Below are 25,656 nucleotides of genomic sequence, written 5' to 3'. Positions count from 1 at the left end.
AGCCACAAAAGCAAATTTGCCACCATTAAATCCTGCATTTGCTGATGCACCTTTAATGGGAATATATTGTTTTGACAGATCATATTCATCTTGATGTCAATCATACATGACTGAAGTACAGCTAGGGGTAGAGCTGTTTCTGTCTCCATGTCCAACTAAAACAGGCAGGAAAGATGCAGTTTGTGTGTTAAAGCTCCAGGTGTGATTTTTGTGAGGACCCTCTGTGTGCATTGTCGTGGTAACAGCATGCTGCAGCTCCTCTGGGCTACCAGCCATACGCTCTGGTCCACACAGTTTTCTTCTTGAACTCAGCAGAGGACCTCAAGGCCAACAGAGCCGCTGAAACAACAGCAACCATCAGATAAACAGTTTATAATCAAACAAGGGTGTGTTGTCTGCTGCAGTGAATGTAGGATGTCAAAGAAAAGACATTCTGTGTTTCTGGCTTTTTAAAGTTACTGCCAATACTGATTATAATGTCTAAGCCAAAGCAATAGCAACAGTGTCAGTGTTTCCTCCTTTATAGAGTTCTATTTACATACAGTGTTTCTCACCAAAACCAATCGTGTGCATCCTGGAGGCCTGACAAACATGTTGAATACATTCCCTTCCATATGAAATATCTACAAAGACAATTTTTTAGTATATGTATGTAATAAGAGAACTGGATATGAGACTCCAATATGGCTCCTGTTCATTCCAGTGACAGTTGCTCACCCAGCACATACATGTCTTCTTGCTTTCTGGAGGTGTGTTTCTGCATCGTGCACACTGACTGCACGTCTACATTAATTTCTCTTTGCCTGCTGTAAGTCTGCAGCCCTGTGTCACAGACTTTACACTGAGATGACATATAAAAATAGCTTTCTATAAACTCCAGGAAAGTTTTGCAAATAATCTTTGTGGTTTAAAAAAATTCATATACAAAGACTAATAACTTCAGGTCGAGGTGTTGTGTCCACACTTAATGCAGTGTGAAGTTTGCCATATGATTTGGATTTAATTGTAGTGTTTTGATGTAAACGTAGGTCTTAGTCACATTTAAGTCATTTGATTATCGTTAGTTTTGGTCTAGTTTTTGCGGGTGAAATTTTTAGTCTAATTTGTACATTTTTTAATGTCTTCTGAGGATACAGCTGTTACCATCTTTCATTTTCTTTGACAAAATTAAGTTGCAGTACTGATGTTTGCCTCTGGGACAAACTGGAAACTAGGCTGACTTGCTGTGCTGTATCAAGCTCTGTTAACATATATATAGTTTACATCATCAGATAGCAGTCTTGGTTTCCTGCCTTTTACTGGTGCGTTGTTACGTTTCTCACTGCCACCAACTGTTGATCAGTGGAATAGTGTGAAACTGTCAGCAGAAACGTGTATCTTGTGTGTACTGTATGCTAGTAGTGCGCAGTACACAAACAAATAAACCAAGGAACCCCTGCCCCCCCCCAATAAAAACACTGCTCCATAGTATCATATGTGGTCAAAAAGTACAGAGGGTAGCTTTAAGTATACGGTCTAAGACGACAATCAGACCATTATTTTTTTATATAAAAAAATGTAAGACTGTACTACAGTCTGAAGAGCTTTTTTTCTTAATTTCCATTTTATAATTTTTAGTCAGAATTTGTTGTTATTGCCTGAACACTTTGCAACTATATGAAAAGAAATGCTGCATAAATACATTTATTATTTCTGTGCGTCACTTCAACTGTCCGTTGAAACCAGGACTAATGGAATTCTTGTAGATGTTTTTAGGGACAGGACAGGTTATTTATCAGTAAAACTGGAGCATATTAATAAAAAATACATTGTGAAAACCATGTGGAAAACATGATGGAAATATGACATTTTATGTTTGCTTCTTGTATTCATTTGGGAACGTTAGAGTCTCCTCATCGCTCCACACAGATCTGATGTTTTCGTCTCTTCAGTGGAAGCTTGAGTGACCTTTAAGTCACATGCTTCATGTATGTCATCATTTATTCACCATTGCATTTTGTCACTTTTTATTTTTATCAATACATCAACTTTTCCACTTCAGCCAACAGTACATTTTTCACCTTTTTGGCAAATTTCTGGCATGTGCACTGACAGAAATTAAAATGCTAATAAAAACAGGTGGGTGGAGACACACATAGTGTAAACTGAATATGAACGGCATGTCACCACTTTTCTTTTCGTAATGGTCAAGTAAACGTCATCATTGTCCTGAGTTGAAATGGTTTTCTTACATCATCAGCATTGCATTACTGTGTTATAGTGACTCTACATTTCAACAAGACCTGATCTTGTAAAACTGAGCACTATGTGTTGTATGAGCTGCTGTGTTTGTGTTTGTCACCTTTGGCTGTGTTGATGCTTGTGGCTGACAGACTCTGTTCAGGACCCTCTGTAATACTGAGAAGCCAGTCTATGAACTAAAACACACACACACACACACACACACATTACATACATATTGTTATCATCATCATCATCATAAACAAGAGTCTAACTAACAAACTTGATGGTGCTGGGAGCAGTGAAATCAAACCTTGTGAGACTGGCTGCTCCAGGGCTCTTTGTCCAGCAGCAGGACCAGACTGTGGGACATTCCCAGCAGGCATGGCGACAGGGCGTGTTCTGTGAGCGACTCCTCACCATACAGACCGTGCTGTAGGGCTGGAGGCTTGGAGCCGGGTTGCCATGGGAACCACTGGGCCCTGATGCCGAGAACAAGTGGCATGTAGTGGTCACCCCAAGAAACTACAGCAGCAGCGAAAACATGGAACAGGAAGTCTGTGGCCTGCAGACAATCAAGGAAATATATGTTCAGCTTCTAGCTTTACTGAGTTTAACCAGTGTGCAAACTATTGTTGCCTTATTGGGATCTTAACAACAACAGTATGACAGTAGAGTTGACAGACAGTGTGAGGTGACTGTTGGAGCACGTCAAGGTTTGGATCAACATGAAGATCATCAGTATAAAAGATGACCAGTTGTGTTAGAAAATATCTGGCTCTTTGATAAAAAGTCACTGGCACAAACCTACAGGTATAAAAACATAAGAAATGTTCACAAACGGTTGTATTAAACATCCAATCACAGAGCTTAACATTCTGTTATGTACAATGCCTACAGGAAGCTGAAATAAAAAAAAGAAATTACACTGTGCAGCTTAAATCAGTTAACTTTTAAATTCTTGGTCTATTTTGGATGAATTCATAGCATGGCAGCTGAGGCTCAGGGGTATTGTGGTATTTAGAGCAATCCACCATGTCAAACGGACATTAAAGTGAAATGAATTCTCAGAAACGAAGTTGAAATAATTAAAACTGGTGACGACAACATAAACATATAGTATAGTTCCATTATCCAGGAGAGTCCCCTGTTTCTTTGTTGAGTAACATTGAGAGGATCATTAGAAGAAATCTCTGAAATGAGAATCCAGAGCAAGGAAAACACTTCCTGTACCAGCAGCTCTATTCTCTATTCATATAGAGATCTATAATTCAGCAGCAGCAAGACAGTTGGACAGTCAGAATGATCTCAGTATAGAATTCTATCTCAATACTATTTACTAAAATAATAAAATGAAAATATTTTACTTTTATTGATGTTTTTGCTATCAAACTATTCTTTAAAAACAGATTAATGAAAAACTTTACTGAAACATTCCAGTGACTTAAAAAACATTTAACTAACTAAAATATGGAATGTGAGCTTTAAATAATAAACACATTTTAAACATGGAGCTCAGGCTGGGCGATGATTCAGCATGAATTTAAAATTGAATTGAAAAACTGACAAAAAGATCTTTCTGTAGTTTATTTTAAATGTGAAGAGGAGAGATGATGTGATATATGTCAATATTTGAAAAATATTCATATTCATTTTGTGATTTATCACTTTCAACCTCTCTTTCTCTTCATGCTGTCAATCATTGCTCTCTCCATGCTCTGCCATGATAAATGTGGGTTTCCCAGCATGCAGCTGTGTTGGGTCCACAGTGTACGATGTCAGTTATTATATGTCAGTTATTATATGTCAGTTATTGCAATGAAAGTAATAAAACAAACTATTTTCACTACATATCTTAACTGTGTTATGTGTATCTATAGTTACACATAGCTACATAAATTACAGTCCCATTACTACTAGCACTAGCTGGTGCTAACAATGTCTTTGAATATAGCCACTAATATTGCTAATATTCAATGTTCTCCGTTCCCTCAAACTCCAGCCTGACATACAGTATTTAGTATCTTTGGAAAGTCTGAGACCTCCAGCAGGATTTAAAATCCACTTTGAACAATGCACAGTGTGAGTTTGCAAAGATGGACATACTGGCTTTTTGATATCGTGTATCTTTAACTAAAATGTAAACTTCCATTCCATTCCACACCCAACTGGCCTAAAGCTGGATTCCAAACCACCTCAAGAATGACAGTTATTTCACCTGAAGCAGCCCTCTGCTCTCACCTACCTGCTGAAACACAGTCTTTAACATCAGAATCACACTGAATCGTCTGTGGCATGTGACATAACACACTGACTGCTCTGGAAATACTACTCCAAACATACCAGTTTGGTGTCTCCACATGTAACTGTGGTTGCACCGTAGGCAACATTTCGGATGAGTCCCATCAGCTCCAGCAGCCACTCCATTCGTTTGGAAACACCTGGAACAGAGAACAAACCATCTCAACATGTGGACTCACTCAAGGTTTTTCTTTTATCTGCTATTTATTATGTGTGTTGAAGTTCAATTGAACTGAAAGAATGAATCATTAAACGTGTGGATTTTGAAAATCCCAACTTTGGCACCCCCAGGTGGTCATTTTACTTTTTCTTCATACAGTATTTATTTAGAGGAGTATTTTCATTTTAGGATATAACGCCTTCTCATTTGTGAAATTCAGTGAGAGAAGTGTTCTCGCTCCAAAAGCTGACCTGTATTGGCGCTGGCGGCCAGGCGGCACTGATAAAAAGTCTGCAGGAGGAGCCAGCCCACTCTGCGGCTTGGCCAACCGCGAAGCACTCCAGCAATGACATCATTGAGACCAAGGAGCGGAACTCTGCCCTGGGAGGTGAGGTAAGCCAGGACGAAGCAGGTTTTCTCCATCTCAGCCTAAAAAGAGACAGATTATGATCACATACAGCTTTATCTGCACTGCACGCTTTCAGTGGATGTTCCCACTGTAATTTGAGTACAGTGTTATCAAAACAGACAGGAATGATGGCTAAAACTAGAGAAATAAGACCCAAGAAATAATGGACTGGAATATCCTTTCATATCAGTTTAATGTTTGGTTATGTGAGATAAGCTAAACCATTAAACATCCTATTTTTACGTGACGTTTTGCTTGTATATGCTAATAAAGTGAGTTGCTAACAAAAGGCTGCAATAGGTTTGTCACAAAGTTGTCACATTATTCACTGAAGTGCAATTTTAATGAAAAATGTAAACATTTTTAGTGGCTTTAAATTGGCTTGCATGACAAGTTAGCTTGTAACTAATCTTGATTACATTTATGCTTTAAAGGAGCAGTTTAACATTTTGAGAAATATGCTTATTTGCTTTCTTTGCGAGAGTGAAATAAGAAGAAGAATATCAATCTCCTATCTGTGTGTTAAGTACAGAGCTGGAGTCAGGTTAGCTATTTCCCTGTTTCCTGTCTTCATGCTAAGCTAGGCTAATCATGTCCTGACTCCTGACATAATATAGATATCACTCTTCTCATTTCACTCTCAGAAACAAAAGCAAATGAGTGTTTCTTTGAAACCCGTCAAAGCAAAGTTGATTTTTGAGGATTTCGACTAAATGTATGAATATTATAAATCCGTTGGTAAACAGCTAATTTCAGCACTGCAATTAGCATTTCTAGCTTGTATAAAGACTACAAAACATACTGTACCCCAGAAAGAACCAAATGACATATAAAATACACTCTGTGGTTAAGATCTAAGAAGTACACTTAAACATTTACATAATACAACAGCTTTTACATTGCACTTATTAGCTCTTGTTATATCATACTGTACCTCTGTGACTTGAGCGATTCGGTCGATCTCTGTGTCAGACATCTCAGACAGACATTTGGTGATTCCCACATACAAATCCACTTCACCATCCTAAAACAAAATGATCAGCAGAAGACCATTAAACACTCAACACAGTGAAATTGTCAGAGCTGAAAGCAGGTGAACTGTCAGCTGAAGCCTAAAAAATGAAATCAGCTGTAATGTCAGTTGATGTCCAAGCCACGAAAGCAGTTGAAATGTCTGTTGAAAACAAAGAAATATTTGGATTTTTCACTCATCGTGCTGTAGTCTTGTACCTGTATTTGGTTGGGCAGGAGGGTGAAGATCTTCTCGGTGGTGGAGCAGAGGATGGTCCAGCAGTTGTTGGGGGGGTTGGGCAGAGCCATGGCCTGAGCGAGGCCCTGCAGCAGGGAGCGGCACAGGGACAGACGCTGGGGCCGAAGGTCCTTCTGGAACTGCTGTAGGCCCAGACTCTCCACATAGACCTGGAGTTTGTCCTCAGCAACATGCTTCATCCACAGGCCCAGGTTCTCATACAGGTGAGCCCGTGTCTGATACTGGAGGAGAAATACTGTCTGTAAAAAATCTCCAAAGTCATCTTTGACTGTCTTATGGATGGTAGGGCTGGGCATTGAAACACAACATTTTTTGGTACCAAATAATCATATCTTACACTGTTGAGTATTGAGAACTCTCATTAAATGCTTGGACAGATTCATAATTTGATTTGAAATCTCTCCTCAACTGCTGCACTACAGTCTGATGGACACTCACGTTGTCTGATATGACACTAACTGGTGTCCCTCCATAGATTTTTCCACTTTACATTTCCAAAGTCACCAATACATTTTCTCTACATTTCTTCTCTCTTTGTTTTCATGGTTATGGCTAACTCCAAATCACAAGTTTTGTCTCTGCATGTTCTCACACAATGTGTCAACACAACAGAAACTCAGATATTTCTTCATTAAGAACTAGAGTCTGGTGTTTCTTCATCGCAAATTCATGAGAAATATGATAGCGTTTCCTAAGTTCCTGTTTTTATTTAGTCCTTTATTTATAACATAGTCACTTATTGTTTGTGTGTGTGTGTGTGGGGCTGAATTGTAGAATAAATAGAGTCTGATTGATTGATTGATTGATTGATCAGTCGGATTCTAGTAGGTAAGATTCAGTTGGGTAATGAAATGATCATGTGATTGTGTAGAATGTGAGGTCATGTGATGACAGACGCTCTGAGCTTCAGTATCAAACTACTTGATAGCAGCATTCATCAGACTGTGTTTGAGTTTGTTTTTTTTCATACTCGATGCTACAGACACATTTCGGTCAGCACTCCAAAAAACACTAAGGCTCCATACCAAGCCCTACTCAACAAGAACTTACACTGAGACTATGCACGAGAGGTGGTGACAGCCAGGACCCCAGAAAGAGAGACGCACTCTGAGAAGACTGAGCTTGACACGCTGCCAGAACCACACACTGATGCTGCACATCCTCTCCTGTCAATGAAGAACAGCTTTGAAGTTGGTGTTTTGACTTTGTAGCCTCAGAGCACAAATGAATGAATCAGAGAGAACTCTCACCGAAGCTCAGCCTCATCAGAGGAGACAGGACAGCGCTCCAGTTGATAGGTGGGTATTGGAAGCTGGCTCCAACTGATGCCAGAGGTGTCAGCGCGGTCTTAACCAGAGCTGGATGAGCGAACTCTGGACCTGGGACCAAAGGAGAGAGAATGTTCCCAAAAGTAAGAGTACATATCCAGGCTCTTTGTAGCAATATATTTTTATATTTTATGTTGGCTGTTAAAAAGATAAAGTTTCAAAGGTAGCAGATTTAACTAAACCAGCCTACAAACCTTTCTTCCCAGCCTCTGTGATGAAGTCAACGACTGACCTGATGACGCTTTTCTCTGGGAGGTAACTGAAATCCTGAGGAACTAAGAGGAGGACAGGAAAAAATAAAATAAAAATAACTATACTAGGTTCCATCCAACCAAACTGATGCTGATGTTTTCCCAGGATTTTAAAATGAATACTTCTCAGGAATACTGTATATCACTCTTTTCCTGGTATACACAGCACCTCTTGCCATAAATTGAGTTTCATTTTGAACACAGAATTGCCATAAACTAATCAAAGTACAATGTTTTTTCTGATTATGTGCAGTAGAACATTAAATCCTCTTAAGTTCACTCTCTTTGAGGTGGAAAAAAACACAATGCTGACCATACAAGAAAACGTAGAATTATCTGTTTTTCAGGATATCCTCTTAATATTCCCAGTTTTAGTAAGTGGTTACAGAGGCGTGTATGCATGTCGTCATAGTGCTGAACTGAGTGGAGATAACCTGATAAACACACTGAATTTCCATTTGCTCTGTACTGCAGTTTTTCCTTTATTAGGGCCCGAGCACCCAGCGGTTCACTCACACTCTCCATTCAAATATATGAGTATTTTTCCGTGTCCAGCTGCAGTTACTTATTGTCTCTACACACCTGACAGTACACATGTCAATCAAACTTTGATCAGGTCATCTGGGTTAATTTCTAAAAATAAACTTGATGAAAATTAGGTTTTACACACAAACTCATCAAGAGTTTTGTTCACTAATTGAAATTCAAGTGAATGGGCCCAAAACTTGCATAATTTTGATGCCACAAGTGTGAGCGAGACAGACATGTCTCACCCTGCAGAAAATTCTCATCCTCGCACCATTGAGATTTGATGCTTCGCCATGACAGAGGAAGCTGCTAGAACTTTATTGTAAATGCTCCAGTCTGCACCAAACTTTACATGTTTGATAAGAGTCCCGGCCTGAACACGTCTACATGACAATATTCCATCAGTGATGCAAACTGGCTGAATAGCGATCCCTATGAAATTTCAGCGAAGCAGCCCCAGCAGCAGGCAAAACAGAGGACAAAGGAAGTGATGTTTATCTCCTTCTTGCATTGTCTGAAAACAGCCCGACATGCTCGTGACAGAAGACCTTCGATTGCGTCGTGGCCTGACGTGCATGGATGCGCGAGGGCCCATTCATCGCTGCTTGCAGCTTTAATTATCATTACCATTTGAAAGAATCAGAAAGTCAGAAATCTAGGCTGTGATTAACATATATTCTAAAAATATTTTGCCACACAGCTGAGCTATAAACTGACATAAAAAGTCAGTTATATTACTGATATTACTGCAAAATTTCATGGTTAGACTACATCTACAACAGTTATATTGGTAGTGTTAATGAGGGTTGGGAAAGGTGTTTTTATTTCACTACATGTATTGTTCTTCAGTACACTAATTGAAGGTTCCTGCAGGTGATTTTTTTGTCCAGGAAACAGAAGCAGATTTCGGCAAGAATTTCTGGGAAATATTGGGATCTAAATTCCTGGCATTCAACTCTAGTTCACACTGTTATATGAGTGGGTGTATGGATAAAATTGTTTATCACTGTATATGTAATTTAAAATAATATTAATAATAATAACATAGATTTGTAGTGATGACACTTCATCGCACTGATGCAGCATGAAATCCAATATTGCCATAAATCTGTCCTGCTCATTGATTTGCAACATGGTCCTACATGGCATAATACATGTAAAAATATTAAATGGTGACCTATAACAGTATGGGAGCTGTTGTTCCTACCTGCTGTGTGACTGTGACTGGTGGACATGTGGGCCAAATGCAAATGACCCACCAAACAGGCACTGTTGGACTGCAAACCAATGGCTCCTGAGAATGTTATGATCTGCAACAGAGAGGTGAAACAGGCCAATACACAGGACAGCTCAATCTAATTAGTACTAATGAGACAAATGTCATGCCAATCTAAACATTAGCTCCAGTATGTTGTATCTTGTAAGTTACACAAGGTTATTGAGGCTAGTGCCGGAGAAATGCTCAAGGAGTGTCCAAAATAAAAGGGACTCATCCTCAGGAGAGCATGAATGTTCTCTGTATAATTATAGCAACCTGCTTATTGCATATTAAAAATGTTGGCAGCAATACTGAAGAAGTGTTCGACATGTTACTCCAGACAGTTACAGTATTTATGGTAATAATGAGAAGAAAAAGAAGAAGAAGGTCGTGTTTTTTACATTTCATTTTTAATGTTTAACAATATTAAAAATGAAATGTGTGGACATTACCTGTGAGATGGCACGAATAACTTCATTAATCCTGCTCTGCTGCTGGGAGGAAAGCTCCACCTCGCTCTTCAGCTGGAATACAGAACAAACACCTCAATGACGGTTATGACAGAACCATTTGAGAGACGGTTGCGTCAAAGAAATGAGCAGTTAAACAGTTCCCCACTTAATAAACACACTGTATATGAACATTAATCTTACTTAAATCAACAATACTAAAAATAGAGCACATAAAGAGGAGGTTGGGGTAGTGGAGGGAGCTGTGGCAGCAAACAGTGTTGATACCAGCATATTTATAGTGAGCAGTGTCAGGTTATAATAAGACAGTACTAGCCATAGCTGTGAATGAGCCAGTGATTGTGAAGCATGAATGAAGTAGATGATGACAGTTAACCAATGCAAGTGCAACTTAACTGCTCTGCCTAAAATAACAATACACTCCATTCCTGGGCTCATTGGAGCCACAATGTACTATAAAACAAATACTTCACTCCTAAATTACAAATGTGAATCAGTTAATTACTCCCAGAATGCCAAACAAAAAAGTACTTCATTCCTTATTGGAGAACAGATGATACTTGATAAAATAGGTTTCTAACACAGTGGAGAGACACTATTTAACACCTGCAGAACACTCCTAAAACCAATGAAAACTTCTTTAACTACTTATGAAGTACTCTTGCAGAACAACTGAAGTCCCTTATGTCTCAGTATGTCTCATACACATGAGCTTAATGGTTAAACAGCATACCACATGGAGTGTTAGCTTTCAGTGTAAAATGTAAATGCTTGGCGCCATCTTGGGGCAGAACTCAGAACCTACACACTTGTGACATAAACATTTCTTACCTGAATGAGGTAACTCTCAGATCCCACTAAAGCTACCAGGCCGTTGGCAGCAGCCAATCGCTGCATAGTTGGACAACCCTGAAAACACACAGAGATAACTCCACTCATCACTCTACATACACTAACACACAGACATATAACTCATACGTGACCATGAACAGGATACATGAGATCAGTAACTGATCAAAAATGGTTTGACTTGCTCATCTTGACTAACCGTAAACCTGTTGGAGATTTTGACACACAAGGCTCTGATTCATGTGAGGTTTTATGCAAATCAGTTATAGAAGAAGAAGCTTGATTTTAAAACTATAACAGGCAGTTTTGCATTTTACAATTAAAAATGGAAACACCAGAAATCAGACAGCATAATATGTGTGACCTTCAGTCAGCAGGCTTATGTTCACCTACCCAGCTGGTTTGAGATGTCTTAAAGGGATAAGACAGAAAAAAAGTCTGATGTTTATAGGTCTAGCTGTTTCTGGACAGAACAATCACTTTCTGGTTACTTGCTGCTGTTGGATTTAGCCTTGAAGATCTGATTTATCTAATTTGAAATAATTTATTTTGGGTGAGACTGACAAGTTACAGTAGAAATATTAAATGCAGTTGTAAACAAGGAAGACAATGTAGATGTAGTACCTCTGCCAGTAAGATCTTGATCCAAGCAGCCAGCAGACGAGGGTGGATGTCCTCTGCTTTCCCATGGCCGGACATTGACAGGCCGTGGACCACCAACCCTAGAGCCAAGGAGAAGCCAGGGGTCTGCACACAAACATTACACAAGCAGGTGTCTGGTTAAACCATAGAGAATGCTTTATTTTTCAGAAATCTGAAAGACAAAGAGGAAATAATAACTTTGTTTGAAGGGAAAACCTGTTTCTATGTATCTGTGCTTGTGGTGTTTTATCATCAATGATATAAATAAAATTCTACACAAGATCAGTTTCATTTAGCATTTAGCAGCTACTAATCTGCATTTACAATCACTACTACCAATATTAATGTTTAATGTTCTTTCCCTCATCACACCCTCTCCTGCTGACCTGCTGGCTCTCCTCGGTCAGGGTACGCAGAGTGTTCATGACCTCCTCAGCCTTGGCGGCGTCTATAATGCCTCCGCTGAAGGCCGAGACACCCACACACGCCACAGAGTACGCCAGGACCTGGACAGGTGGACATATTCAAAGACAAAATGCACCTTAAGATACTATTCCACTATTGCAATCAAGCTCATTTTATTTCCAGTGTTGTGTGGGGCTGTTATACCTCCTGCAGCATGCGTCCCTGCCCACTGCTGTCCTGCAGGTTGGTCAGTAGTTTGTCTAGAGTTTGGGTGACATGGACATGTTGTTCCACCTGTCCACTACTGCACAGAGCTGCCAGCACCAGACCCAGACCCAACATACAGCCAGTACTGAAGGAGGAGAAAGAAGAAGGAGGGATTAGGAAAAGGAAACTAAATGTCAGACAATATCAAAAATTGGTTTTCTTGCCTTCTGAAACCCCCACCAGCCATCATATTTTCCACAGATCAACCAGTATTTACACATAATTATGTTCATATATACACGTGTGTTGAGAAGCATTCACATTATCAGATCGATTGATGAAAAGTATGTCCAGAGATGATGTACAAAAGGTTCTTTCTAAAGACCTGTATGTGGGGATTAGGAATGTAACATCTCGCAACATAAAAACCATTAGCTTTGTGTAATAGAATGTGTTGAAATGTTTCTATTCACCACCTGTGCTGAATTGGTACTGTGTGGTATGCAATTATATAGAATAGTATATAGCAGTGTTTCCCAACTGATCCACCTCAGGGTGTCAAACATTCCCATACACATGAATACACACACAAACACAGACCATTAACAGACTAACTTCACTCATTGTCTTTTATTTCCATTCTCATTAAACCCAGGATCTTCTTGCTGTGAGGAGACAATGCCAAATACTGTGCTGCAACTTTCCATCAATCCATTGCCTATCTGGGTTTCTGCAGGTTCACCAAGTTAAATTTAGATTTTTAAGACCTTTTTAATACCACATAGAATGTTATTTAATACCTGTCTCACCATCTTAACTAGCCAATAAAGTGAAAATATGATGGGAAACCATCAGAACTATATGGCCTGGAATTATTTGTAATTCTATCACATTTTTCCAGTACTTCCCAGTAGTATAAAGTAATAATTCCCTGTGATATAATCAATTAAATTAATGCAACCTATACCTGGATAAGCAGTAGAAAATGAATGGATGGATAAACCAATGAAAAATGATGAATTAACTCAGATGAGTTTGTGTAAGTGGATGAGCTTCCTTGCTGCAGTAGTGACAGTGTTTCCTACAGGTCAGATGCTGCTGAGTGAAACATCACACTCTCAGTTTATAGGTGTGTGACGTCTGCTGACAGCCTGTAATCAGATAGAAAAACATTCCATATCTAACATTACTGTCTACAGCAGGCAAGAGAAACTGAACTGAATATAATACTTTCACCTGCAGAAGCTATACCCACTTATCCTTCACAGTGTCACAGGGAGCTGGAGCCTATCCCAGCTCATACTGGGGAGCACACTGGACAGGTAACCAGTCTATTGCAGCGGTATCAAACTGTTCATACTGACAGACAACCATTCACACTCAAATTCACATCTACAGGTAATTTAGAGTCAGTAGTTAATCTAATCTGCATGTGTTTAAACTGTGGGGGAAGAACTGGAGCACTGACTTGTATTCCAGGTCTGTGTTGAAGGAGCATTTTTCCAGAACATCCAGAGAGCGGAAGAGAAGATCAGTGTCCTTCTGAGCGGAGACGTCACTGGATGACAGGTGGAAACCACAGTCAGTGATGGGTTACAGGACTTCATAGTTTGCTGTGTTTGAATCAGTGCTACCAACATACAGGCCCCTACCTGAGACGTTGGTGATGCAGGCTGGATAGCACCATTCCAAGTGCAAGGCCAGAGTGGAACTGGACGGCCTGGGAGTCATCTGCGGTGGGCGAGCCTGGCAGGCCGGCCTGCAGCGCTGACAGGACCTGAGTGAGGCCGTCCCGCTGCCACACAACCAGCACTGGGACCAGCAGGGATAGAGCCAGGCTGGCACAGGAGCGAGCTATGGCACTCGCTGTGTTCTCACCTGAGTAGGAGCGCTGAGAGGGAGGAGGTGTTGGCCAAGAGTTTGTAAGTGTTGGAAAACGCTGCAGACTTACACTTAAGCCAAACAGTACAGCAACTGATTTCATTCATTCATTCACACATGATTAATGAGTGAGGAGAAGGTACTGCTGTTCTGTTTACAGGCTGTAATTACAGTTAATAAACAGCACAGAAAAAAGGAAACCTTCAGGAGTTTGAGACTCATTAAATCTCACTTGCAGCTGCAATTTAGGTTCAAATTTGTATACAAAGATGCTAGCAAATGTGTGTATACATGATGTTAACAGGATGTCTCCCTTCTTCATGGATGTGATAGAAGCATGGCTGAATTTCCAATATTTCCCACCTGATTCCCACCTTTATTCCTGTGAAGCACTTTGTGATTTTATTTCTGTGAAAGGTGCTACACTAAATAAACTTATTATTAATTATCATTATTATTATTATTGAGCAGACAGTATTTTGCAACAAATTATACGGTTAAATTCCAGGATTTATAACTAAAAATATAATATAATTTACATTCTTATTGCTTGTTGTCCTGTCGGAGTTTGGCGAAGAATATTCCACAGAAACAAAAGGAGTGAATTTGTTTTAGACTGTAACTTCTGAAGATACTGACTCAATTTAACCAACTCAGACAGCTGAAGCCTCATATTAGCTTCAGCTGAACTTTGAAATGCATTTCTGCACAGAACGAGTACTGTGGATTTTATACCTCATTTCTTCTTTCATTTCTTCCACAGTGTAGTGGCGTTCCAAGAGAATAGCTTAAGGGGTCAGTATGGAGAGTAGGAATTTTTACAACCACGTAGGCAAACTATAGCAGTAGGATTTCACTTCTTTTGCTCATTCTTTACTCAAAATGGAAATTCAAATACATTAACACATCCGTATGTGTTAACACCTGGAATGTGAGAGTTGACATGCGAACAACAAAGCGGATGGCCGTTTATGGACCTACTCTGCATACACGTAAAGCCCTCAGTATTTATTTAGCATTTATTCATTAGGACAGACAAAGACAACAAAGAGCAATGAAAAAGCTGACAAATTCAGATAAGACTTACATGTAGGAACCATGGGAAAACTTGCCCTCTGGCCTTGTAGCTGCTGCTGATGATGCTGAGCAGGGTGTTGAGCACCATGGCCAACCAGCTGGCTGTGGGCACAAACTCTGGTCCAGCCTACAACAGGAAGTCAGTAGACTCTATCTGTAGAGCTTACTACATTACGCTGTAACTTTTGCAATCATACCATAGATTCAACTGTTAAGCCTCAAGTTATTCTAACTATAGCAGGGGACGTCATATGCAGTGAAATGTGGAGGATGAGTATCTTACCCCGAGGCTGCCATCGTTATCAGCAGGCAGGTTGCTCTCATATTTAGCGAGGACGGCAGCCAGGCCGCTCAGAGCCAGAATGGAGTTTCCCTGAACAACAGGACTGTCCCTGAACACCACACAGCACATATAACAGTTAGTACTGGCTAGTACAGTTATATACATAGATCCTCAACAGTTTAGTTCTTCTGAATCTAAAATATAGTGATCAGATGCAGGGGACTCACTTTGTGGCAGCTTTGATGACATCTGTCAGGTGATCTCTGGCCCTGAGGTGGATGAGAAAAAAGAAAGAAAAAGATGGCGAGAAAAAACAAAGATGAGGGAGAAAGGATGAAACAACGATTTGAGTGAGTCATCGCTGTGTGAAAAGAGGACCTTTCATCTGCTAATGCAATGATGTATGAACAACAGCATGCATTCAAACACACATGAACACACACACACTCTCTCCTCTCATCAGTCACCTGGCTGCTACAGCAGATGTTTGCACCACTAAGATGTGTGACCTACTGTGTTGTCTTTACTTTGTGTGTGTTAGGGTTTCATAAATATGAACGATAAGGCCAGTACTCATATTTTTAATTCAATTCTGTTTATTTGCTGATATTCTAACTCTTAAAATTAGATTTCTCCTCTCATCAGGGTGCAGCATTTAGAGCAAATTACATAAACATTGATTGTGTTTGTGTGATTGTGTACATATTTCAGTAACATAGTTTATTCACTGTTTTAATTAGAAATGTTTCCCATTTGACAGTACTGCACTGAACCATGCATCTGCCTTTATATTATTTTTTATACTTTTATTTTATCATATAGGTATATTTAATATATTTATTGTATGTATATATTTATTTTTTTATGTGTAGCGAGCATCTTGGGCACATGAATGAAGTACTAGCAAAAGGACTAGCTACTGTAGCTGCTATCAAAAAAAGGTTACCACAGCGTAACATTGTATATAAACATGCATCTTAGCAAATTAAGATTAAGATTCCTTTATTGTCTTGTTTATTGCTCAGCACTCACATACATTGAAACCAAATTTGACCTTTGCATTTGACCCATCCTATACACACTAGGAGCAGTGGGCAGCCGCATTGCAACATCCAGGGACCAACTCCAGTTCTTTTTGTCAGAGGCGCAGACAGGAGTATTAACCCTAACATACATGTCTTTGATGGCGGGAGGAGACCAGAGCACCCGGCGGAAACCCACACAAACACACGGGAGAACATGCAAACTCCACACGGGACGGGCCTGGACCTTCTTGCTGTGAGGCGACAGTGCTGCCTGAGATGCAGGTATGTTTTTATACAGTATGTGTGTGAGTACGTTTCGTTGTCACAAAACTAATGCAACTAATATGAAGAAAAATGGTATATGTACATTCCCATAAAATGTTGTTGTAGATTAGGTTCTGAATCAGAAAAATTCTGAATAAAGAAGAGTTGAAATGAGTTAATCAGCCTTGACGATTGTTTGTGTCAGTGTTGTGAGTCACCATGACAGTGAACTGAATATAATAAGAAAAAATATCGTGTCTGAGTGCTTTCAATATCTGTATTATGTATCAGTAACAGCCTTCCACAGCTTTAAGACTGTATCATTACAGCTGATGTTAAGATAACATAAGTGGAGGCTTGATAAAATAGTTCTCTACACTCTGTGATGACCGGCTGCTGCTGTAGCTGTAATTATGACTGTAACCATGTCTGTGGCTTCGGTTACCAAACATTCGTTTTAATGAGTGTAACACTAACTACATGCAGGGGCTCTGTCTGCCCTGTGGTGTATGATAACACATCTGTTGTATCTAATAAAAAAAGAGGTTATAATCCTGAGTGTCTGGCTTTATGATGCTTTATCAGCTAATATTAATGTTAATCACTTTACATAACTATGCTGAATCCTCTAATCCTGTAATATTTGTTATTTTATTACCGTATAAAGCATCAGTACTTGACACATGTTCCTGTTTTAATTTTGTTATAGTTCTATGTATAATTTAGTTGACTAATACTTTTAGCAACTATATCAGCATCAGTTCTGAGACACCTTTATAATAAACCTTAATACTTTAATATGTGTGTAAACATACGGTAAGTAGTATATCTGGAAGTTATTCTCACCACATCCAGGCACAGTGCTGTTTGTACTGCAGCTCCTGTGGGTTCTCTTTGCCTTGTTTCTGCTGCATTTCCAAATCAGCACGTCGACCCTGAACACAAACACAAATCGGAAGGTAAAACAGATGTATTGATAAACTGTAGCATTAGAATGGATGTAAATAGTGAGTAATATACATCATTTTGACCAGTAATTCAAATGTTTACTTGCTAAAACCTTGGTTTACCATTACTTTACATCTTTACAGTTTGCTGATACAGTAACTAAGGACCTTCACATCATCTCACTATGGAAGTCTGTACATGTAAAAATGAAATTATTTAATTCAATTAAAATGTAATTTTCCATGTCTGTGTGCATGATGACAAAATAAAATAAAACGTATCATATTTTAATGTTTAAAAATGCATAATTACTGCCAAAATTAACATTTTAATGAAAATTCCACAGGATTCAGTGTACTTCAAAATACAAATTAAATATGAATTGTTTTTTTAAATTTGCGTTTTCAACTTAATAAAGTATGTACATAAAAAATTTAAAGTGAAATTGTAAAAAGGATGTCTAGATATGGAGTTGAATTATGTCTGGATTTTAGATCGTTTCTTATGAAATGAAATAAAAATGACCAAGGCAGGATGGCTTCCAGGAAATCTGTCAGTCAACCATTACAACCTCTGGGTGGGATATAACACATGAACCCCACCAAACCCACCAACCGCTAGACTGATATATATATACACACGAGAGAGAGAGAGTTGTCACAAAATAAAAATACAGTAATCTGGTGGAAGACTGGGTTTGTTTTTACAGGTCATTTATTCTTTGGACTTTTGGAGTACACAGAAATTACTTATTAATTCAAAATTTCAATTTGATTAAATGATTTTATTTTAATATTGGCAGCCACAGACTTCCATACCTATGTATGTAATTCCTATTGTATAAGCTTTGTATTGACTGTCATATACTGTAGCAGCAGCAGCTGTTCTGTGTAATAGTTTGGTAACTATTTACAATGTGTCCAAATTAAAGCTGGTCCTTCTGGTATAGTTACTGGTGAAATGATGTTTGAAGAAATAATCTGAAGGGAAATGTATTTGATTTTTAAATTTGCTGTGGAAGGTCCGTTTAAATGATGTAACAGGTTCAACTCTGGTCGATTTTCAATTATGGAACTAAATCCAGGTCCTATGAGGTCAAAATCTGTCTTTTTAATATACCTCCTCTCCTTCCTCTACTTAACAGTGCCTGAAGGACTTTTCCATTTTAGAACCTCATGTAGTATTGATTAATCCTTCAATAAGTATCTAATCTCTCTACTGTATTAGTTGCCAGAATTACAAACCTGTAGGGCAGCATGGAAAGCTCGGCTCATGAAACCCCGCCAGGCCTGTGGCAGCAGGAGAGCACGGTGCCATTCAGACGGCTGAATGTTCACCTATACAGCAAAAAGAACACTATCAATATTATTTCAACGGTAAAAAGTGTGAGTGTTAGTGTGAATGTCAGAGGAAGGACAGGCTTAGACGTACTTCATGGATGAGGGCTGTCAGGGTCTGCTGGTAGCTACGGCTGCGACTGATTAGGAAGCGATCAATTGGTTTGCCGTCGCGGTCCGTCTGCACAGGCAGCTCATAACAGAGCAGCAGCCCAGCTACAACACACACAATCAACTATAAACACTTTGTAGAAAGATCACCAAAATATTAAAGCTTTTATGAACTTATATTTTAGCTACTTTGGCCCAGAGGTACACCTCAAGTTATAAACACAACATCTGATGTATTTTCACCTTATAACTTGATATGGCTAACATGCTAGCAAACAATTGCCTATTCACACATCCAGCAGACACAGAGCAACATTATCAATCATTTGGAGTTATGCCTGTGTCTGTAAGTCCAAAATTCACTCTCCTTTTAGCTCCGTTTTAGTCTCCACCAACTCCTGAGAAAAACATCTATGTTCACTATGTTGCTAACTGTGTGTGTCTGCTGTTTGGAGCTGGGCAGGTAGTGGACAATGGGTGTATTTGAGCTTTTTCACTGAAAACAGCTGCTTTAAGTTATTAATCTACCTGTCATTTAATCCATTGCTAATATAAAAAATATTGATAAGTAGACGGCCCCGCCAATTGGCATATTTGTCGACCAATAAGTAGTAAGTACAGAAATACGGATAATTTAGAAACAGTGTCTCCATCACACAATTTGTCCAATATGATTTAGAGTTTAGAGCTGTTCAAAAGCACTAAATAAAATCTTGACATCAGCTCCTTGTCAAAATATGCAAAAAGTATACACAATAATAGGAAAACCTGTACAATGTGATGCAATCCATTAACATTTCCAACATTGTGGACACAGTCTAAAAAAACAATGCATCATATTTAGCTCCACACAGGAAGGGGATGAAGTTTATCACCTGCTAGTCCAGGCTTCAGCCCAGGCTGCTTGTTTTTCTCATAGGTCTTCAGCATGAATGATGGGATTCCTGCCACTGTTTTACCCTGGTCTGAACGCAGGTTTCCCCCTCTCAGGGCAGAGAAATATACACCGCGTGGCATCTGGCTCATCTCTTGCTTCACCAGTGATGTCAGGAAGAGCTCGAAAGCTGAGGAGGAAAGAGTAGAAAGATGAACGTTTATAAGGAGGAGTTACATAACTACTTAAGACTGAAGTGCTTTAATTCAACCTCCACAAACTGTGAAGTAAGAATTATAATGATGGATTGCAGAATGCAGTAGTTCATGCTTAAGCGACCCAAAGCCAAGCTGACATGATCCCTCACTGGCACCATGACTGGGGATTCAACCCGGGTACATAGTGTACATGGTGTGTGATTGCCCTTACCCCTGTGCCAACCATTCACCCAGACGTGAATGGTTACATGTCTGGGTTTACAGATATGACACATGCCGATTGACTATAGTGTGACTGTAACTTACCTTGCAGAACAGCTAAAGGGGTGAGAGCCAGCAGCTTCACATAAGATGAACCAGGGACAGAGAGATCCTTCTCCTCTTCCTCTGTCTCATTCCCCTGTTCATCCTCCTCCTGTTCAGGGAGCTTTATAGCTGGCCTGGCCTACACAGCGGGTACAGCAGAACCAACAAGATGATGTAAAGAGATCAATAAAACAGCTCATGTTTACACATATGACACATAATCACCACCTTAGGATTTAACGTTTCGTGGGAAGTGGGAAGAGTTATGCAACAGAGAATATCTAAACTGACTACATGTACCATTGACTGTATATAAATGTGCAAATGAAGTCACACAAGCAAGATGACAGCTCCCCGAAACAAGATATTTTGGCTTCACTTTTGCATACCGGTAGGAAGTGGATATTTATTTACAGTCAATGATACGTACATAATCATAATCTAACCTAAATCTAATCTGTGCTGCACTCTTTGTAGATCTGTCTTAATATCGTTGACTACAACATTTTGTCTAAAAAAAGCTTCTTTCCATGGACTTTGATGATTCTGCTTACAGCTGGTTCAGATCATATCTTCCTGGGAGACTTGAGGTGTCCCACAAGAATCAATATTTGGCCCCCTGCTATTTACTCTAAGTGATGTAGATGCGGACACTAGCTGCAATTAACATGCACACTTTTTTCCCCATTCTGATTGAAAAACTGGGCAAAACTGGGGAGAGACTCAGCAGCTAGAATAGTTGGTCCACCTTAAGTGAACTGGTCAGGTTAGGCTAACCCATTGTCGCCAACTTCGGGCAAACCCCCTCCACTTTAATCAGCAGGTGGCAAGCAGGACATGGGAACTTGGCTTGGGTCTTGAGGAGTTGTAGCAATCATTCACTGACAAATAGCCTAAACTGTACACACACTGCACTGCTACACAGCTGCTATCTTCATACTCATACTGTCACACACACGCACACTGTCTCTCTCTCTCTATCGTCACATCACCTAATGTTACCCCCACATGGGGTAAACATGCGCAGAAAGAAAGAAAGAAAGAAAGAAAGAATATACTTATTCCAAGCAGAGAGAAAAGTTGCATATGGAGAAAAGCTGTTCTCTTAGCTGTTCAGATAGTGGAGAAGGACTCTTACAGCTTCAGGAAGGAGAGTTATTTTGTGGACGACTTCAGGAAAATCTGCCAAAGCCCTGTAGCCACAGCTGGCCACCTCTGGATCCTGTTACAGCAAACACATGCACACAAACAAAAGGTTTTGTACATAAATACAGTACTGTGGAAAAGTAAGCACTCCGTAGATGTTTTTACAAAGGTTTCTGCCTGAGTAATTTTTACATTAACACATTCAACACTCTTAACACTTAGCAATATAACATGGCTTACCTATGAATTTTATTTGAGGTGTTTGAGTGGGTTTTTTTTTTTAGAAATGTCATCATTTTTTGTGCTGCACTTGTGTATGTGTAGTAAAGTTATTTCACTCAAATTACAAAAAACATATTTTCTCTTACCCCTTACTAGAGATAGGTGATTTTTCAATGGTTTGAGGCCCACAAATGAAATTCTATTCACATCCACTGTTTTTAGGTGGAGGCAGGAAATCTCAGACACAGATATTTAAAAACCTGGACAAATAAAACCAAAACTATCTGCATGGCTAAATACCACTGCATACATCCAGTGTTTGTGCATCAGTGAAATCAAATACACTATCACAGAAGCTTTACTGTGATGGTGGTTCATCAAAGATGATTAGTGAAACATGCGTTGCACTCCAAGATGGCGCCCCATTCAGTGTAATGAAAGTTGCTCACTGGGCACATACTAGTGAAAAAGGTTTTCAGGCTTTCACATTTTTCACCAACATAATGAACTCATATGGCTCTTTAAGACTTTTTAATTTGTTATAGGACGTAATGGCTCAGATTGTGATGATACAAAGTGTAGACTTTATAATGCCCACAAAAATTTGTCACACCCTGCAATTGTGATAGTGGCCACTATACCATAGTTACTGCACAGTCCACCGCTGGTGTTGGGCTCTACAGGACGTGTGATGCCTCCTGTGGAATAAACTGGTACTGTGCGAATCCATGTGTATGTATTGACTGCCTGTACGGCTGCTCCAGCGTGTGAACGGCTGCTCAGTATCACACTGAAGTCACCATAGATAGCCAGTTTAAATTTCTGGATGTTACGTATATACTTGTTTTCCTTCAGTCTAACATTGTGTTATGTGAGAACAATTTTGCAGCACCAGCATTTCCATCACAATAACAGAGGCTATTTGGACTTATTCATTAAACCTTTTTAATTTTTTGTAAATAATGGCAAAAATCCTTTTTCAAGGTAACCCCAGACCTGAAGGTATACACACACACAAACACACACACACACACACACACACACCGATATCTTCAGTGCACAGACCTTGCTCACAGCATAATTCCAGAGAAGGCTGACCACCTCCTCTTTTAGTTTCTGAGAAAAAAAGACAGAGATAAAAATACATTTTTAACGCAACAGAAACTTTTCTGCAAACTGTAGCTGCCAGGAATCATGTATTTTTTAAAAAAGAGATTCAAGGCACATTAAAAGATAAGCTGTTATTCCATTTGGCCAGTGATAACTGCAAGCTGAAAAATTCATCTCCACCAGGTGAAGGATTTGTAATTTGTGAAGCGGTTTCCCCATGATTATCAGAAGACACACAACCACATAATCCGTAGCATTAGAAACTGTGGAGCATTCATTCCTTTTGTTTGTTCCTAATTTATTTTTTCTGTTAAAACTTTTCAGATGCCCCTGGTTCACAATGAAAGAGGCAGAAAAACAACTGCACCATTGCAACCATCAGAGAAGTTACACTCACTGGTTATGTTGCAGCACCCAACAGTGACCCAAACGTGTGTATCCAGCTCCCAGCTTAAAGAATCTGCTTCAGCTTATTAGTATTATTATTATAACCCCAAATTGTAGCTAAATATCATTCTATGGCCTAAACTGTCAAAGATACACATGTGAAATTTGCAAGGTAGGAAGTCACAAAAAAGACAAATGTAAAGCTAAGGTCCACTGTACAACGTACATTCAAATGTTTTACAACATATCCACTTGTTCCTTACACAGCTGCACCTATTGGTGTAGGTGTACAAAAAATATACTTAAGTGTAGAGAAAGAGTCCAAATTGGAGAGAGTCTATAGCCATGCTAGCAGCTGCGTGAGGCTGTACTTTGGTGCAGTGGTGCAGAAATACCAACATGCTGATGTTTAGCAGGTGTAATGTTCACCATGTTCACCATCTTAGTTTAGCATGTTAGCATGCTAACATTTGCTAATTAGCACAAAACATAAAGTACAGCTGACGGGGATGTCATTCATTTTGTAGGAATTTGGTCATAAACCAAAGCATTTATAATGGCAGCTTTAGAAAAAAAACTCCTTGAATTTAAAAGACTGAAAGACAAAATGTGACATTTTGTGTTGATGCCTTGGAACTTTAAGAACTACATCTTAAAGATTACAGTCAATTATTTACTCATACTCCCCTGTGTACAATCTTTATATGATTGTAGCATCTTTCAAATTATTGTGATGGTGTAAGTTTTTGTCTGTGGAAAGATGAGACGTTTTTCTACTGCAGTGTCTTTATTGATGCTACCACTGGGGGGTGCCACAGTTGAACTTTTTCAGATTCTGCAAATAGTGGCTTTATTTCTGTAATATTTTGATGAATGCCAAAATTTACAGAGGCCAAAACAGATTATGGATGAAGCTGGTCACTTCTCTTCAGTTTGCTTTACCTCATACTCCTCTGACGTGACATTGAGCTGGGGAACCAGAGCCAGAAGCTCAGATATGGCTTTGACCATCAGTGGACGGGAGTCACAGCTCAGCTCGGGCCCAAGACTTCTCCATGTTGACACGATGTCCACTACCTGCAAAACAAGCCTCATGAAACTCACTGGCTGTGTTGACATGCATACACCAGATTACTTTGGTTAAGGTTAACTTATTCATCTGAACAGTTGATATTCTATGCTTGAACCTCTGTTATGAGCTGCCTAAATACATTTTTGAAGAGGGGTTATATGAGGTACTTATCCATATCCATCAATCATTCACTATTTAATTCCAGGTGCCTCTACTAGGTGTTGGTGTTTTTCTAAAGCACAGTTAAGTTACTGTTAATGAAACTCCTGTAGATGTTACAAACTAAAGGTCTACCAAGAGCGGGAGAGATTATTCCCTTTAAGCTGCTAGAAGGCTTTTAATGTGAAACATCAGAGTAGAAATGTTGAGTTTTATTGACAGTATCTTAATAGCAACTGAAAAACAGCAGAGTAGAAGTGATTGGAAATAATTAGTGAATGAAAATATAATTTCTGTTAAAAAAAACAAACAGCAGGGTGGTGAGTTTGACATGAGTCTGTGGTGCTGATGGAATTAGTGCTGTGAATTAATCAAGACAACAAGTAAATATGACAGCAAATTAAAAAAGAAGTAGATTATAAAACAGGGAGGCTTCTAACTAAAATATGATCAAATTTATTCATATAAAGGCCCTGTTCTTCCTGCAGTCATGCTAAATAAAGGCACCAAACCGTTTTTGATAATTTACATTATATAAAGTTTGAAGTTACCAAACTCCATAAAAGAATAGGTGTCATATCAAGAGTCATATCCAGATGTGCAAAATCAAGGGGAACTGGACCCCAAGATGTTTCACCTCTAAGTCCAGTTGCCCTTGACTTAGCGCTTCTGGATATACCATAACCTGGATGGCTGTTACTCAAGCACAATCTGTACATACCCACACAGTTCCAATAAGAAATCTTATGATGCAGTTTTATGTATTTAAACTTTATCTAATGTGGTAGTCTTGTTGAGATCGAGATCCTTCTTTCAAGAGAGACCAAGAACAAACTGTAAGAAACCCTCATAATCAGACAACCACACAACCAGCATAACAACACAAGTTAAAGCCAGACAGCACCATCGATTACGGGACTCATGAAAAAACATCAGAC

At 39.3% G+C, this 25,656-nt stretch overlaps 1 protein-coding gene across 2 annotated transcripts in view; it reads right to left on the bottom strand.

The window, feature by feature from the left end:
- Positions 1-25: 25 nt before the first annotated feature.
- Positions 26-25,656, bottom strand: part of focad (focadhesin) — a 55,343-nt gene continuing 29,712 nt past the window's right edge. For both annotated transcript variants that reach the window (XM_042401289.1, XM_042401290.1), the window contains exons 16-44: positions 24,430-24,564; positions 23,056-23,106; positions 21,761-21,844; positions 20,623-20,761; positions 20,100-20,288; positions 19,208-19,329; positions 19,021-19,113; positions 17,675-17,763; positions 15,767-15,808; positions 15,540-15,648; positions 15,267-15,383; positions 13,951-14,189; positions 13,767-13,856; positions 12,296-12,443; positions 12,073-12,192; positions 11,669-11,791; positions 11,027-11,104; positions 10,178-10,249; positions 9,675-9,777; positions 7,883-7,963; positions 7,611-7,739; positions 7,411-7,526; positions 6,321-6,581; positions 6,025-6,114; positions 4,933-5,110; positions 4,564-4,661; positions 2,534-2,785; positions 2,342-2,417; positions 26-339 (exon numbers count right to left, since the gene is read on the bottom strand). In XM_042401289.1, coding sequence (XP_042257223.1) covers positions 266-339; positions 2,342-2,417; positions 2,534-2,785; positions 4,564-4,661; positions 4,933-5,110; positions 6,025-6,114; positions 6,321-6,581; positions 7,411-7,526; positions 7,611-7,739; positions 7,883-7,963; positions 9,675-9,777; positions 10,178-10,249; positions 11,027-11,104; positions 11,669-11,791; positions 12,073-12,192; positions 12,296-12,443; positions 13,767-13,856; positions 13,951-14,189; positions 15,267-15,383; positions 15,540-15,648; positions 15,767-15,808; positions 17,675-17,763; positions 19,021-19,113; positions 19,208-19,329; positions 20,100-20,288; positions 20,623-20,761; positions 21,761-21,844; positions 23,056-23,106; positions 24,430-24,564 — 3,498 coding nt within the window. In that variant the 3' untranslated portion in view covers positions 26-265. The remainder of the gene's footprint in view (positions 340-2,341; positions 2,418-2,533; positions 2,786-4,563; positions 4,662-4,932; positions 5,111-6,024; positions 6,115-6,320; positions 6,582-7,410; positions 7,527-7,610; positions 7,740-7,882; positions 7,964-9,674; positions 9,778-10,177; positions 10,250-11,026; positions 11,105-11,668; positions 11,792-12,072; positions 12,193-12,295; positions 12,444-13,766; positions 13,857-13,950; positions 14,190-15,266; positions 15,384-15,539; positions 15,649-15,766; positions 15,809-17,674; positions 17,764-19,020; positions 19,114-19,207; positions 19,330-20,099; positions 20,289-20,622; positions 20,762-21,760; positions 21,845-23,055; positions 23,107-24,429; positions 24,565-25,656) is intronic.

This window comes from Thunnus maccoyii, chromosome 22 (genome assembly GCF_910596095.1).
Source record: "Thunnus maccoyii chromosome 22, fThuMac1.1, whole genome shotgun sequence".
NCBI lineage: Eukaryota > Metazoa > Chordata > Actinopteri > Scombriformes > Scombridae > Thunnus > Thunnus maccoyii.
The sequence above is the reverse complement of the archived record's forward strand: the minus strand, read 5'-3'. Positions and strand labels throughout refer to the sequence as shown.